This window comes from Salmo salar, chromosome ssa01 (genome assembly GCF_905237065.1).
Source record: "Salmo salar chromosome ssa01, Ssal_v3.1, whole genome shotgun sequence".
Taxonomy (NCBI): Eukaryota; Metazoa; Chordata; class Actinopteri; order Salmoniformes; family Salmonidae; genus Salmo; species Salmo salar.
In genome coordinates, this window is record NC_059442.1 from 77,434,929 (window position 1) to 77,447,681 (window position 12,753).

General features: G+C 42.4%; 2 protein-coding genes across 7 annotated transcripts in view; one reads left to right on the forward strand and one right to left on the reverse strand.

The window, feature by feature from the left end:
• The first annotated feature begins 490 nt into the window (after nt 1-490).
• Nucleotides 491-4,753, forward strand: LOC106612956 (arginine vasopressin-induced protein 1). Of its 5 annotated transcripts, none has more exons than XR_006770753.1 (4): nt 491-653; nt 2,178-2,345; nt 2,499-2,730; nt 3,156-4,753. XR_006770753.1 is itself a non-coding variant. In XM_014214716.2 (4 exons), exons 2-4 carry the CDS (start codon nt 2,229-2,231, stop codon nt 3,415-3,417), a joined length of 603 nt encoding a protein of 200 aa, XP_014070191.2. In that variant the 5' UTR covers nt 491-653; nt 2,178-2,228; the 3' UTR covers nt 3,418-4,753. The 5 variants fall into 5 exon arrangements, 4 of the variants coding, with proteins under 4 accessions (XP_014070191.2, XP_045578556.1, XP_014070171.2 ...); XM_014214716.2 differs by having other exon boundaries at nt 2,507-2,730; XM_045722600.1 differs by having other exon boundaries at nt 2,522-2,730.
• A 6,483-nt stretch (nt 4,754-11,236) lies between these two features.
• The window catches only part of LOC106612942 (phosphatidylinositol 4-kinase type 2-alpha), a 23,912-nt gene continuing 22,395 nt past the window's right edge, over nt 11,237-12,753 (reverse strand). For both annotated transcript variants that reach the window (XM_014214666.2, XM_014214655.2), the window contains exon 9: nt 11,237-12,753. This exon is cut by the window's right edge and continues 531 nt beyond it. The gene's annotated coding sequence lies outside the window, so the exon portion shown is untranslated.

Sequence of the window (12,753 nt, forward strand, 5' to 3'; positions counted from 1 at the left end):
GAAAAAATATCAGACTTGGGCTGCCTGTGTAAACCTAGCCTTTATTGTTAGCATGATGTCAAGTCCCATCTAGATGATGCACAGTTATACCTTCATGTCATGAGTAGATTCAACTCTTGCAACCCCCTGTGACTTGTGAAGTTAGTGTGCACATGGAGATGTTGTATACATGCCAGCACCAGCGCACGCACGCGCACACGCACACACACACACACACACACACACACACACACACACACACACACACACACACAGTCTGGGAGAGACTTTTTGTCGCTCCTATAATCATGCATCGTCTCATAACCGATACCTCAGTGTTTCACACAGCCTCGTGCCAGGAGCATTGACGTCAATGGATTAACTACGCGGCCAAGGGGCGGGGCTTCACACCTCGCCCCGCCTACAAACCTTCTGATTGCTCGAGAAAACTTTCCAGTGGCCCTATAAAGTGGGATTAATTACCATATCCGCTCTCATTGGTGTATAGACCCCAAACTACTACTCAACATCAACGACGAGTGGACAGAGCTAAATATAAGTCAAAGGTATTTTATTAGCCATATTGACAAAATAAACCGTAGCATAGCACGGTTTAGAGAAATTGCTCTTGGGAAAAGCATAAGAACGAAAGTCGCTATCATCTTGGCCGCCGGGTAAGAACATGTTTAGGATAGTCTTTTATTCGGCTTTCATGCATGATACTTGACCTATATTGTGTAGAGTACTAATATTCTAAGTAATTTGTTTGGATCTGAAATGCACCGTAGCTTTGTCCTTGTGCCTTTACAGAAAATTAGTCCAAATATGTTTATTTTGACGTAGACTACTAAAATAAAAATAGTTCTTGTCAGATCTTTTTGCATCACCGGATAGGTTAATTTGCTTTGAATGTCACATCTTCATGCCAACGAAACGTGCGTGCGTCTGCTTTGCCTAAACAGACAGTTCAATGGGGTAAACGTGGTAACAAACGATAACCCCATACATTTGAAATGTGTCAGTTATCTCGACATGTAATACCCCCAGTCTTAGGTTTATGTACTCTTGTTTGTATATTTCTGTTTTTGTATTTGCTTTTTTTGTTCATTTAAGGTTTACCCCATGGATATTCAATCTGAAAGACGTCTGCCTAAAAAAAGACTATACAAGCCAGAATGTTCAATATAATTATATGTACACTAACTTTACAGGTTGTTTGTCCTTTTGATGGTAGGAGGTGCAGATAAGTGTTGTTTACCCGACTCTTTGCAGCGCCAGTAGGTTCAGTCCCTTTTTTTTTTTTTTTTCAATCTCCTAACACATTGTAGTGGACTGACGCATGTTCCCTAATAATCAACTGGAAGTGTTTGTGAAATTTGCCAGCTGATTGAGTGGGACAACATTCTGTCTGGTTTGGTTAGGCTCGCCCATATTGTGCAAGTGTTTGTCATGTGTTAAAAGGTCGGGTTGATAAAGCTTCCCTGTGCATATTTTGTCTCAGATTACCTCCAACAAAGTGGCAAAATCGTTTGAGAACTTTACATAAATTGAAATTAAGTTTGTTCAACATTCTGCCTTGTAATGGGACTGTTCAGGAATGCTGTAAGTATTTCACTCGGATTTTAAGGGGCTAGCGTCCACCCAGCTGCTGTGATGCACATAGGATTGAATGATGTGCATGGCCTATGTGCATTTGCTACATTCATTATCTCAATTATTTAAGTTGAAGGCATTTCAAGTACATTATTGATGTGAGTCATCTTTGGTGCATAATATTTTAGTGGCTTTCTGAGTGAGAGAACTTAATATTGGGCAATGTATTGTGTATGCATTCCAAGTGGAATTCTAGTGTGACTGTTGGAGCAGAGCCCTTATTTCCTCCAGTACAGTTGATCTAGTGACACAGCCAGGTAACTACTCTGCTAATACCATTACAGTTCCTCATGTGACCAAGCAGACTTAGTTACTAGGTGGACTGGTTCTTACCAGAGTTACTGTATAGCTAGATTGACTCTTACCATCTGCAGTGTAATGGGCTTTCATGCAGGACAGATTAAGTTCCTCTCTCTGCTCCTTCAAGCAGGATTAAATAATCAAGGAACGGTAGAGACTGGCAGGAGCTTGCCTTGAATCCTACAGTGTGCCCTCACACAGGGTTCTAGCGTTTAACCCTAACCTTTCCTATCCTCAAATGGAAGGCCCATCTCGCGGCATCGCCTACCGCTCTTGCAGCCTCTCGCTTGGGGAGGATGGATGCAGAGGCAGCCTCTCCGTCTCTCTCCTCCACAGTGGCAGGGCCCTCCACACTGTGGCGTCTCGCTGAGCGGAGGAGTAGGAAGGCTGGCTCAGGGAACATCTTTGGCGGGGTGAGTTTGGAATTATTTAGGAAGTGAATATTCAGTCAGCAGATTCAGAGGTATAGGTTAGGCATAGTGATTAACAAATGTCAAGGGTTTGGATTAATGGGGTTAGGGTAAGGAACAACGATTGGAATCACTCAATCTGCTGGCTGTATAAAGGTCGTTAGTGTAACCCCCCCAAGGTGAACCTGCGTCAGCTGCAGAGGCTGTTCACGGCAGCTGGGGACCAGGATGCAGAGCAGAGGGCCGAGCTGGTGTGGGGCCACGGGGACGAGGCTGAGCTGGCCCAGGCCCTGATAGGACTGAGAGCGAGGGGCCGACGGAGAGAACTCAGGGTGGAGGGGCGAGGCACACTGGGTTCGCGCTGGCTCCAGGCGTTTAATCATCTGAGGTGGGTTGGCATTATGTAATATGCCGTTATGATTTACAAAAATAATAATTTGATATAAATATATAATAATCATGAATATTTACACACACTGGAAAGTTGAGGGGAGAGACACTAGGACCATGCTGATTATGGGCGTTCATCATCTGAGCTGAGGTGGGTGACTGACACACACACCGAATGCTCTCAATGCCTTCCCATTCTCCACACTCATTTACATACACCACACACACAATCGCACGCACACACACCATGCAATCACAATCAATAGATTAAAATGTCACACACACACACACAATAAAGAGATTAAAATGTCTGATTTGAATCCTTCATAACATTCAAGTTTTTACAAGTCCTCACAGAGCACAATAACACCCTGAACTTTGTGGCTTTTAAAAAAAATTGACAAAGTTGGCTTGTTTCTACAGGATTGGTAAGAGTTCAGAGAGTAGCCAGCAGAGCAAAGAGCAGTCATCAGACAGCAAGACGGAGGCAAGAGCAAAACACAGCTGCCCAGACACACAGCCACTGACTCCTAAGGGACCCAGAGGCGCTACAGGAGTCAGAGAGGACTTAACTGAGGGCCAAGGGCCTGCAGGGGCCTCTGAGAGACCAGCCAGACCAGGAGCTTTACTGAAGAAAGGAGGGGAGAGCGACCCGGAGAGGTACCTCCACCGCATCCTCCACTGACGGACACACAGAGGACTAGGATGACTTTGTTGCCCCTAGATGCTGATCTTGGATCAGTTTTTCCCTTCCCCCGCTAATCATTAATGTGTGTATTAGGTGATGGTAAACTGATCCTAGATCTGTGGTTGGGGACAACGTCTACATGGAGTACTGACCAACCCTAGTTCAGAGAGTGACAGAGTCAAATATGCTGTATATTTTTACCTCTGTCCAACCAAGATAAGATGAGTGAAGAACAAACTGGATCTACAAGATGGGGAACACTTTGATATGATATTCTTACATTTCATTCTCTCTCAGGAACTGGCTTATCTGTTCTTCTGTTTGTCTTGTCTCTTTTGAGCATCACGCATTAAACCTTGGATTCATACAAAGGATTAAGGAAAGTGGTTTCGACTGTGGGATTTAGCAGAGCACTTCAGGAGAGCTCAATTCCACCTGGACTTGTTTTTGATTGATGTATTTTGGTCATTTGATTCTCCAAATTAGACAAATGTGCCAAGGTGCATCCACAAAAAGAAAGTAAAGGAAAATGAGCTGATGTCAATTGGAAAGGAGATATTTTGAAGAAGTCAACATTTCAACCAGGGGTGTGAAACTCATTCCATACAGGGCTAAGTGTCTGCTGGTATCGTTATTTCCTTTTCAATGTATAGAAACAGCAGGGGTTCAAACTTTAGAACCCAGTTCCTACATTTGAATATAGAAATTGATTTTATCAAACAAAACTATGCTACATTTAATCTCTCTCTCAGGATGACAAACCAGAGCAAGATTACTGAATGTAAGTACAGTATTTACCTTCAGAGGTTAATGTATCAAACCAAGAGCTGTGATGAAAGTTTGATGTTACTTACGTCATTCTAGTCACATTAGCGCACGTTAGCAACAACTGTCCCGGTATCGGGACACCGATCCCATAGAGGTTAAAGGGCCAGATGCACAATTAAAGGGGAATTACACTTAAATCAATTTGTTAGTTTCCTTCCAGACCAAAAATGAATTGTATTCTGATGTGATTTAAGCATTGACATGGACTCAGAACATCCAATTTCGTTGTTTCTCTAAAACAATTTGTAATTTCGAGTGAAATTCAAAACAGGAAAAATAAAACTGAACATAATTTGGGGGAAAAAATCTGTTATAGGACCCCACCCCTTAGTAGTTTATTAACCATTCTTTTACCAGGTATATTGACAGGACATTGCACTACTTTCTCTTGTACACTAAGGACCCGAGGAAGAGTTTCAGGGGAGAGGAGAATAATGTTCCTATTTGAAAGCTAGATAAAAATGAGTAGCTCGTAATTTTTTGTATTTTTTTTTTAATGACTTATGCTAGAAAAGTTTGGCAATAACTAGGGTAAAACTCTGGGCCCAACTCATACCTGGTCAATGTACAAGGAAAGAACTTGAAAAAAAGTGTATCGCCTCAATATGTTAATGTTGCCTTAACTTTAATTTAACACTACAGTATATTGTCTTCCACACATATGGTAATGGAACTTGAAATACATTAGATTTTTTTTTATATATCTACAGTTGAAGTTTCCATACACCTTAGCCAAATACATTTAAACTCGGTTTTTCACAATTCCTGACATTTAATCCTGGTAAACATTCCCTGTCTTAGGTCAGTTAGGATCACCACTTTATTTTAAGAATGTAAAATGGTGTAGAGTGATTTATTTCTATCATCATGTTCCCAGTGGGTCAGATGTTTACATACACTCAATTAGTATTTGGTAGCATTGCCTTTAAATTGTTTCACTTGGGTCAAACGTTTCGGGTAGCCTTCTACAAGCTTCCCACGATAAGTTGGGGGAATTTTGTTCTTCAGCTTGCAAGCATCCACCCTTTGTCCTCCAAACATAACGATGGTCATTATGGCCAAACAGTTCTATTTTTGTTTCATCAGACCAGAGGACATTTCTCCAAAAAGTACGATCTTTGTCCCCATGTGCAGTTGCAACCCGTAGTCTGGCTTTTTTTATGGCAGTTTTGGAGCAGTGGCTTCAGCCTTGCTGAGCAGCCTTTCAGGTTGTCGATATAGGACTTGTTTTTCTATGGATATAGATACTTTTGTACCCGTTTTCTCCAGCATCTTCACAAGGCCCTTTGCTGCTGTTCTGGGATTGATTTGCACTTTTCACACCAAGGTATGTTCATCTCTACAAGACAGAACGCGTCTCCTTCCTGAGCGGTATTACGGCTGCGTGGTCCCATGGTGTTTATACTTGCGTACTATTGTTTGTACAGATGTACGTGGTACCTTCAGGCGTTTGGAAATTGCTCCCAAGGATGAACCAGACTTGTGGTCTACAATTTTTTTTCTGAGGTCTTGGCTGAATTCTTTTGATTTTTCCCAAGATGTCAAGCAAAGAGGCACTGAGTTTGAAGGTAGGCCTTGAAATACATCCACAGGTACACCTCCAATTGACTCAAATTATGTCAATTAGCCCATCAGAAGCTTCTATAGCCATGACACAATTTTCTGGAATTTTCCAAGCTGTTTAAAAGGCACAGTCAACTTAGTGTATGCAAACTTTCTGACCCACTGGAATTGTGATACAGTGAAATAATCTGTCTGTAAACAATTGTTGGAAAAATTACTTATGTCATGCACAAAGTAGATGTCCTAACTGACTTGCCAAAGCTATAGTTTGTTAACAAGAAATTTGTGGAGTGGTTGAAAATCGAGTTTTAATGTCTCCAACTTAAGTGTATGTAAACTTCCGACTTCAACTGTGTGTGTGAATATATATCAATCATCAAAGGTTTGATTGTAGAATGTTTCTATTTAAGAAGTTCATGTGATTGCATAGTTTGATTAAAGGTTTTGATTAATATTGTGTTGTCTTTGCAGATTGTTTATGAACCAATAGTAGAACAGAGAGTATGGATGTTCAAACTAAGAGTTGATGTTGGAATTTTGTGTTGCTGTATTTGGGTAGTGTTCTGAATTTCTCAGACCTTTACTGGCAAACCATGTGAGATAAGAGAGATTATGTAAAGGAAGGATAAAAGGGTTGAGAGAGGGATAGAGGAAAAAAATTGCCAGAGGGTTACCAGGTCATCATACTTATCTTTTGACATGTGAACAGGAGGTACTGCTGACCAATGGGATAAATCGCAACACCCTTGTCACATGACTGCAGTGATCCTTTGCTGACCTCTGACACAGTTGAGCAAGTCATCACCAACAGCAACCCTTGATCACCTGACTGCATCTCCCAACATGCATGGTATAACCATACAAGAGACTACCCATCTGTTCCAATTCGCTCCCTAACTCTTCAACATTTCCATTTCTGTAAAGTGTAGACAATTTGATGGAAGTTCAACTACTACACTCCTTATACATATCCAGACCCTTCAGATCTGAAATCATTGGGCTCAGCAGTGAGGCTTCGTCCAGAAACAACCGGGCTATCCTGAATTCTAGATCTATCCTTAGCCCCCCCAGGCCTACTCACTCCTGTAGATCTTAGTCTTGGGTAGGTGGAGGCAATATGCCATTCTCCTGGAGAGCTACTATGACTATACAAGCTTTTGCTGCAGTCCTGCTCTAACAGAACTGATTAATGTAATTAGCTTCTCACTGGGATTTTGATTAGCTGAATCATTGGCTGGTATCCAGTAGCTCTTCAGGAGGAAGGTGGGTGGGGCTTGTTTTAAAATGACTCAAATGTAAATATAGGATGTAACATAACAGAACTTTCAGACAAATGTATAATATACAGATATGATTGTCTGTCAAATAGGCTGTGTTTAGACATGCACCCTAATTCTGATATTTTTTCCACTAATTGGTCTTTTGACCAATCACATCAGATCTCAAGTTGTCATGTGCACAAGTACAGTGAAATGCCTTACCTGCTTGCTCTTTACCAACAATTCAGTAATCAAAATAGGTAGTACTATTAATATACTGTATATACAGATTTTTAAATCAAGTAAAACAAAAACACACAAATAGAATTAAGAACATGAGAAAGTGTAAGATATCAGGGAGGTGCATGTGTGGACGCATGGAGTGTGAGTCACTCAGTTTTGTATTGACAACTGTGGTTATATGTAGAAACCGGACAAAGTTTAAATCAAGCCTCTAAAATCGGTACATCAACATATACCCATGCAACTCGAAGAGTGTGAGCAATCAGTTGGTAAAGCGGCGCAGCAACACTAATCCAACAAGCCATAGCTTCCCCCAGAGGAAACTTCCATGCAACCCATCTCCACGTCTTGTACCAACACACCGTAACCAGTTGTTGAAGTGTCAGACAAAGGCAAAACACCCTACAAAATGAAGGACTGGGCTGCCCCAGTGACTCGCAGCATCTTCACTGGCTGCTTAACAGCATCTTCACTAGCTGCTTAACAGCATCGCTACCCCGCAGAGACACCAACCCATCTGAAACAAAGGGTTCATTCACATCTGATTCCAAATCTTGTTTACGAGATACACCAGTCCCATTCAAACAAATAAAAGGCTGGAGTGTGCTCAAGCTGTAATTTATGTTGCTTCAACTTTGCCTTTTGTTCTAACTCTCACAATTGCACGTCTGCAGGACTCACCCTACTACCCGTAGGACCCTTCATCAACCTTCCTCTCCGGAAGGATTTGCACCTCCAGCAAAGCAGTACCGGTCAACTCTTTGACTACTGCTTTTGGATCACCAGATACCACCTTGATGTCATAATGCCTTGAAATGATGAGCAGATTTGCCTTTGTACATTTATTGAGTATCTCCCATGTAAGGTTTTCCACAAATGCTTCCAGCTGAAAGTTTTATTAAAAAAAATATCCACAATTTCGTGGTATCCAATTGAAAGTTAGTCTTGTCTCATCGCTGCAACTCCCGTAAGGACTCGGGAGAGGCGAAGGTCGAGAGCCGTGCGTCCTCCGAAACACAACTCAACCAAGCTGCACTGCTTCTTGACACAATACCCACTTAACCCAGCCGCACCAATGTGTTGGAGGAAACACCGTACACCTAGCGATGGGACAAAGACATCCCTGCCGCCCAAGCCCTCCCCTAACCCTGACGACACTGGGCCAATTGTGCACCGCCCCATGTGTCTCCCGGTCGCGGCCGGCTGCGACAGGCTCTGGACTTGAACACAGAATCTCTACTGGCACAGCTAGCACTGCGATGCAGTGCCTTAGACCACTGCGCCACTCAGGAGCACCCCCAACTTAAAGTTGCATAAAAGCCTGTGCGATTATGCAACTTTCAAAATGACTCAAACTCCTCAGGGTTGATATTAGTGACAGAAACTATCACAAAGTGTATTTAGAACACTCAAATATCTGGGCGCTTCAGAGTAAGTGACTAGAAAGACTACCATACTCATGGGAAACAAGATCCCGGACGAGCCCCCATTTTGTTATGTTCCCAAGCAAGAAAACCAAAATGTCACTCAAACAGAAGAGGGAACTGATAAAAAATGTATTAAATGTCACATTTACATAACTATTCAGATCCTTTACTCAGTACTTTGTTGAAGCACCTTTGGCAGCAATTGCAGTATCGAGTCCTCTTGGGTATGATGCTACAAACTTGGCACATCTATATTTGGGGAGTTTCTCCCATTCTTCTCTGCAGATCCTCAAGCTCTGTCAGGTTGTATGGGGAGCATTGCTGCACAGCTATTTACAGGTCTCTCCAGAGATGTTAGATTGGGTTCAAGTCCGGGCTCTGGCTGGGCCACTTAAGGACATTCAGAAACTTGTCCCGAAGCCACTCCTGCATTGTCTTGGCTGTCTGCTTAGGGTCGTTGTCCTGTTGGAAGGTGAACCTTCGCTCCAGTCTGAGGTCCTGAGCGCTCTGGAGCAGGTTTTAATCAAGGATCTCTCTGTACTTTGCCTCGATCCTGACTAGTCTCCCAGTCCCTGCCTCTGAAAAACATACCCACAGCATGATGCTGCAACAACCATGCTTCACCGTAGGGATGGTGCCAGGTTTCCTCCAGACGTGACGCTTGGCATTCAGGCCAAAGAGTTCAATCTTGGTTTCATCAAACCAGAGAATCTTGTTTCTCATGGTCTGAGAGTCTTTAGGTGCATTTTGGCAAACTCCAAGCAGGCTGTCATGTGCCTTCCGTCTGGCCACTCAACCATAAAGGCCTGATTGGTGGAGTGCTGTAGAGATGGTTGTCCTTCTGGAAGGATCTCCCATCTCCACAAAGGAACTCTAGATCGCTGTCAGAGTGACCATCGGGTTCTTGGTCACCTCCCTGACCAAGGCCCTCCTCCACCCATTGCTCAGTTTGGCCGGGTGGCCAGCTCAAGGAAGAGTCTTGGTGGTTCCAAACTTCTTCCATTTAAGAATGATGGAGGCCAATGTGTTCTTGGGGACCTTCAATGCTGCACAAATTTTGTGGTACCCTTCCCTAGGTCTGCACCTCAACACAATCCTGTCTCGGAGCTCTACAGACAATTTCTTCGACATCACGGCTTGGTTTTTGCTCTGACATGCACTGTCAACTGTGGGACCTTATATAGACAGGTGTGCCTTTCCAAACCATGTCCAATCAATTGAATTTACCACAGGTGGACTCCAAGTTGTAGAAACATCTCAAGGATGATCAATGGAAACAGGATGCACCAGAGCTCAATTTCGAGTCTCATAGCAAAGGGTCTGAATATTTATGTAAAAGGTATTTCTGTTTTTTATAAATTTGCTAAAATTTCTAAAAACGTATTTTCATTTTGTCATTGAGTGTAGAACGAGGAAAAAAATGTATTTAATCAAATTTAGAATAAGGCTGTAACGTAACAAAATGTGGAAAAAGGGAAGGGGTCTGAATATTTTCCAAATGCACTGTAGTTGATTATGAGAGTGTGTGTAGTCAGTATGAGTGTGTGAGCAAATGAAGTGTGTGTGTTGGAGTGTGCAGTGAGTGTGCATAGAGACAGAGCAAAAATAAACAAAATAGAAGGGTCAATGCAGATAGCTAACAAAATGGCTACATGGACTATTTACCAGCCTTATGGCTTAGGGATAGAAGCTTTTCAGGAGGATGCTGGTGTCAGACTTAATGCTCCGGTACTGCTTGCCGTGCAGAAGCAGAGAGAACAGTCTATGGCTCAGGTGGCTGGAGTATAACAATGTTCCGGGCCATCTTTCACACCCCCCCAGTGATGTACTGGGCTGTCCGCACCTCCCTTTCCACATCAGATCTTTTTCAGAGCTAATCTGATTGGTCAAAAGACCAATTAGTGACTATATTTTTGTTGTTGTTGCTGCCTGTCTAGACGCAGCAATAAAATAGGAAATTGTGACAGCCCTGTTCTTTCTGTTTCACACCACTGAATACGGTTGTACAGTAAAGCCTTGCTGATACAGGAGGCTGCAGAGTGGAGGACAGCTCATAATAATGGTTGGAATGAAGTGAATGAAATGGTATCAAACACTTGCTTTCCATGAGTTTGATACCATTCCATGAATTCCGTTCCAGCCATTACTATGAGCCCGTCCTTCCCAATTAAGGTGCCAACCAACCTCCTGTACTCTGAGCTGACTCATGATAAATGGTTTCTTCTCTGAACATTCTCTCTCTGGTGGACATTGAAAGGATTTTGCAGAACATAATTTTAATGATCGACATTACTTTAAAATGTTTATAAAAAACTAAACAAAGTTTGTCATCCAATTCTCCGCCCTCTTTGGATTTAAAAGCATATGATTGGTGTGGATTGAGTTTCCACCATTGTTAAATCCACGTGTGAAAGTGCATACTACTTGCACACTTTGGGAGAAGGGTAGAAAATCAGGATGCAGCCTACGAGACAAGAAAAGTACAAGAGACCCTGATAATGGAATAGTACAATTCTTTATGTATTTCATTCTGTAATACAATTTGTACAGTGCATTGTCAATACAATATATTAGTAGAACAGTTTGGTTGCTACAGCAGGAAATATCAATTAAAAAAACAAAATACAAAAAATGTCAACGTAACAAAGACAAAATGAGAAATGGGAAACAAGCATGACAGGCAATGTGCGTGTTTGAGACCGACTACATTGCAGTCCTCCCCTAGGTGGTGCCACAGGGCTCCCATCACATGCCAATAACACATCAGGTACTGTTGCCTGGGTTATGTTCAGTAGGCATGATATGGAAGAAAAGTGCCAGAAAAGGAGTGAAGTTAGATCCTTCTATGTCTTATTTTCCTTTTTTCTGTTGCAAACCTTCCTACAGTGTACCCTAATGAACATGGCTCTTCAGTCTGCAGTTCAAACCTAAAAGACTACAACGCGAGTACCACCTATAACCTGGCCCTAAAGTCAGCCTGGTTAACCCAGACTTAACACGGAAGTGTTGACAATGGTAAATGCAGTGTTCAGTCTGGTCCAACCAGGCTACTGCAGTCAGGTTCTTCTGTATCAAAGAAAGAGACTCATTCAAATAAGGCCCCAAACGCTGAATGTCTGACCACAGCATTCATACACCATAGGGTAACTTTAGGTTTTTCAAGTTCAAGGGTTCCCGGAATCAGAAGGACATAAGCAGGGAATCCGTAATTCTCCAACCAGGATTTCTGGAAAACCTAGGAATTTGGGAAAGTTACCGGAATTTTGGAAACCAAATGTCAGGACACTTGACTTCTTATCTGCTTGCTAGCTACATGCCATACATGTCATGGTAATGCCATGCTTCCATAAGAGATGCTACTAAATCTGTAACTTGGTAAGGAAAATTAAGAGTTGGGGCTGAAATATTTAGCCTTAGGTAAAAACCTTTTCTGTGCACTTGGATGGATTTGATTGGACTACTTTTTTTTGCACATTCAGTCACTGAAAGAGAATGCTACCATAGAACCATCAATTGGGAACCTCTACTATAGTTGGAGCCTTTCACAGTTTTTGGTCTCTATAATCATATTTCAGCCAGCTACCAGTGTAGGGCTACCCAAACTCTCCTATATACCATACCTCTCTTTCTTTCTCTTCTTTTTTTTGACATTCTGAATGTTGACACTAGACAATCTCATTATCTCTTTACTCAATGTAACTCCTCCATCTCTCTCCATCTCCACCCTCCCATCTTTCTGGTGAATGTCTGTAGTTAAAGCACAACTGTGACTCCTCCATCTCCACCCTCCCATCTTTCTGGTGAATGTCTGTAGTTAAAGCACAACTGTGACTCCTCCATCTCCACCCTCCCATCTTTCTGGTGAATGTCTGTAGTTAAAGCACAACTGTGACTCCTCCATCTCTCTCCATCTCCACCCTCCCATCTTTCTGGTGAATGTCTGTAGTTAAAGCCCAACTGTGAATGTGATGGATTCCAGGGAAAGTATAAACATACCTAGCTTCCTATTGGCT

Bases quoted from the DNA above. Each gene is read 5' to 3' on its own strand.
- LOC106612956 (XM_014214696.2), top strand. From the start codon at position 1,561: ATGGGACTGTTCAGGAATGCT. The intron at 2,346-2,506 runs GTGAGTTTGGAA...AAAGGTCGTTAG, and splicing joins CAGGGAACATCTTTGGCGGG to TGTAACCCCCCCAAGGTGAA. The intron at 2,731-3,155 runs GTGGGTTGGCAT...TTGTTTCTACAG, and splicing joins CAGGCGTTTAATCATCTGAG to GATTGGTAAGAGTTCAGAGA.